Raw genomic sequence first — 3579 nt, 5'->3', positions numbered from 1 at the left:
CTTCCAAACACTTTGAACCGGCTCCATCGTTGGGGAGTGGGGATTAGGGAGGAGAAAAACTCACCCACAAAGATCTCTGCGGCTTGCTCTGGATGGGCAGAATGCTTGGTTAACTGATGATTATCATGGTTTAACAACCATCACCTGGGGCATGGGCTGACCTGGGGATGGCAATATTCCGTTTTAATGAAGGCGTTGATGTTTCCCCACCCACTTATCCTTCACAAATGTTCTTTCCCTGGCTTTGGTGGCCTGCCCTCGGGTGGTCCCTTCTGCTGCCCACACGCCCACCCAGCTGGAGATTGCCATGGACACCATGATTAGAATCTTCCACCGCTACTCCTGCAAGGAGGGGGACAGGTTCAAGGTCAACACGGGGGAGCTGAAAATGCTCCTGCAGCGAGACCTCACAGAATTCCTCTCGGTGAGTCTGGCTTTTCTCCCCATCCAGTCGAGGGTGGATGCGGTGCGCATTCAGGGATAGCCTCCATGTACACCACCAGCTCCTGTGTCCTGCCACATATTGTATAATTCCTATCGAGATTCTAAATACAGGGAAGCAAACACTAGAGATCTTTGTTTTCTGTGTCTGTAGGCGTGTGCGCTTTTCTGTAGTGCCTAGGGTTAGGGTTTCCAGTGTTGGAAATTATATTTGAGGCTTTTATCAATTATTCAGTGTCGTAGTACAGCAAAGGTATAGCTAGTTACACTAGGAGTTATAGTTATAACTAGCGACACAAGTTATACCCGGAGCTCTGTCCTGCTGTCTATAAATGAATAAATATTATGTTTGGGGGCAGAAATGAAGCCTGGGGTACTTTATGATGTGATGGCAAATTTTCTAGTGAATAACAAATACCAGGTGAGTTTGTCAGCCAAGAACAAGCTGATTGGGATTGACCGAAAGGGTGTGTCTGGCCAGTGACCAGTTGGGTAGCAAATAGATTGACGTCTCAAAACAGCCAGAAGTTCAATAAAACCACACGTGAAACCTTAGAATGGAGTGTTTGGAGCCTGCTCAAGAAAATGCTCACTCTTGTGTTTCTGGAGTTGCCCTGAATTGATTTTAGCACGTGTAATAGCCTGGCATGATGTTATTCTGCCCAAACCCTGTGTTAAGATGATAGTAATTATAATTATGACACTCTTTTATCCCCACGCTCTGTGGGAAAAGCTTAAAGTAAAAATTTTTAACATACAATACCTTTTCAGTAATTTTAAGAGTCCCTGAGAACATTTTTCTTTTTCAAATTCAGTTTGGCTACTGTATTACATAACATTTAGGATTAAAAACTTGGTAGGCCACACTTGGCACATTGATTTATTCAAGTGAAATTTCTAAGTGTTTTTTTTTTGCGGTACGCGGGCGTCTCACTGTTGTGGCCTCTCCCGTTGTGGAGCACAGGCTCCGGACGCGCAGGCTCAGCGGCCATGGCTCACGGGCCCAGCCGCTCCGCGGCATGTGGGATCTTCCCGGACCGGGGCACGAGCCCGTGTCCCCTGCATCGGCAGGCAGACTCTCAACCACTGCGCCACCAGGGAAGCCCCTATAATTGTTTTTGATTGAGTTGATTTTGATCAATTCAATTTCAATTTCCAACCATTTAATGGTTGGCAGCTAATGAGAGGACAATGGGGAGTTCTTGGAGGAAGTGAATTATACTTTTGGAAACATTTCTCATCAGCCTCTTATCATAGGAAAGGTAGGTGCTTCACCGCCCCACCCTTTCTGAACCCTGATCTCCTCAATGGGCTCCTTGCTTTCCTTTCCACCTAAAAAATGGGATCATCCTTATAAGATCTACCCTTTATTGGGTGCCTCTGTTTTGTTTTGTGACACACAAAACAGGTTGCCAGCTAAAATATTATATGACCCATGCAATATTTGGGACATACTTATACTAAAAAAGTATTCATTGCTCATCTGAAATCCACATTTAATTGGGCATCCTGAATTTTTATTTGCTAAATCTAACAACGTGGTGCTAAGCACTTATAAAAGCGTGTTGAAGTAGCCCCCAAATTTGTGGGAGACATTTTTTTCCTCGTTTGATAAATTAGGACATTTTAAAATGTTAAGTGATTTGCTCCAAGTCCCATTGTTGGTAAATGGCAGAGTCACTCACTATCCCCCTTTGGCTTCAAGGCTTCCTTCTTTTCATGTCTCCCTGATTTCCTCCCCAGGTCCTGGCCCTCAGCCTGTCCAGTAAATGCATTTTCATCAGCAGCAGCTCACTTTGATGTGCTGCTGTTTGCTCCTCTTGGTGTTTAGGTCTGAGGATTATATGGTGGGGGGGTGGTGCAGAAGCCCAGACTCATTTAGAATGTGTGCCCTTTTCAAACCTCCCTGCAAATAGGCTCTTGGAAATTGCTTTAGATGCTAAAAATGGAAATGCAAACTTTAATGTAGATAAAAGGAAAATACGATTTCAGTTGTCATTACGAACCTCAGAGCCTGGGAGTTAGAAATTTTCTTTTTCCTTTTAGTGTCAAAAGGAGTTGGTTGATAAGATAATGCAGGACCTGGATGCCAATAAGGACACTGAAGTGGATTTTAATGAATTCGTGGTCACGGTGGCAGCTCTGACGGTTGCTTGTAATGATTACTTTGTAGAACAATTGAAGAAGAAAGGAAAGACAAGTAGTAAGCTAATCTAAAGGCAGAAATATATCCACAGTGATTTACCGACTGTTCATCTATACCCTCCAGATCCATAGTCATAGTAATGCCATTTATAGCTATAATATACATCTAATTAGTTGCTAGTATTAGTAAATGATGCATACCTTAATATATGGACTTTAAATAAATATTCCAAATTTTATATGCCCTTGAAATTTTCCTATATATATATATTTTTTTAAATTGAAGAATAGTTGGCTTACAATGTTGGGTTAGCTTGAGGTGTACATCAAAGTGATTCGGTATCTATTCTTTTTCAGATTTTTTTCCATTATAATGTATTACATGATATTGAATACATTGGGTTGGCCAAAAAGTTTGTTCAGGTTTTTCCGTATCATCCTACAGAAAAACCTGAATGAACATTCTGCCCAACACAGTAGTTCCCTGTGCTATACAGTGGGTCCTTGTTGTTCATCTATTTTATATATAGTAGTGTGTATCTATTCATCTCAAGTAAAGATGTTATATACTTTTTTTGTCTGTCAAAGAGAGAGCATCACAGAAATTTAGCTCTTTCAAATGAGACTAGAACTCAGCAAATTTCTCAGACATTCATCATCCTTAAATTGTACTTTGAAATTATCCTATTAAAGAAATAAAGTGGCTCTTGCACCCTCTTGTGATTCTGCTTCAAGACGAAACTGTGAGGGTCTGTAAGCAGAAAGGCTGATAAGTGGAAGGAAGTGCTGGCTTTTGCAGTGAGTTAGCTCAGGGGAAGGGGTAAGTCCAGGACTAGGTGCCAAGAGAGTGCGGCCAGCAACCCTTGGGGGCTGGTGTAGAAATACCTCCTTGTCCCTGGGGTCAGGTGATTCTGAGGCAAGTGTCTTAACGCCATTTCCCAGGGCTTCCCCTGGGCTGAGCTTCTGTGGCCCCCGGGGGAGGAGGCCTTGGTC

At 42.8% G+C, this 3579-nt stretch overlaps 1 protein-coding gene across 1 annotated transcript; it reads left to right on the top strand.

The window, feature by feature from the left end:
* Nucleotides 1–256: 256 nt before the first annotated feature.
* Nucleotides 257–2658, top strand: S100Z (S100 calcium binding protein Z; the record flags this gene model as incomplete). Its single annotated transcript, XM_079701602.1, has 2 exons — nt 257–424; nt 2488–2658. Coding segments are annotated over 2 exons (339 nt in total), but the record flags the coding sequence as incomplete, so codon positions are not given.
* Nucleotides 2659–3579: the final 921 nt, after the last annotated feature.

This window comes from Hyperoodon ampullatus (assembly GCF_949752795.1).
Source record: "Hyperoodon ampullatus genome assembly, chromosome: 4".
Lineage (NCBI taxonomy): Eukaryota > Metazoa > Chordata > Mammalia > Artiodactyla > Ziphiidae > Hyperoodon > Hyperoodon ampullatus.
This window is presented reverse-complemented; position numbering and strand designations above follow the sequence as displayed.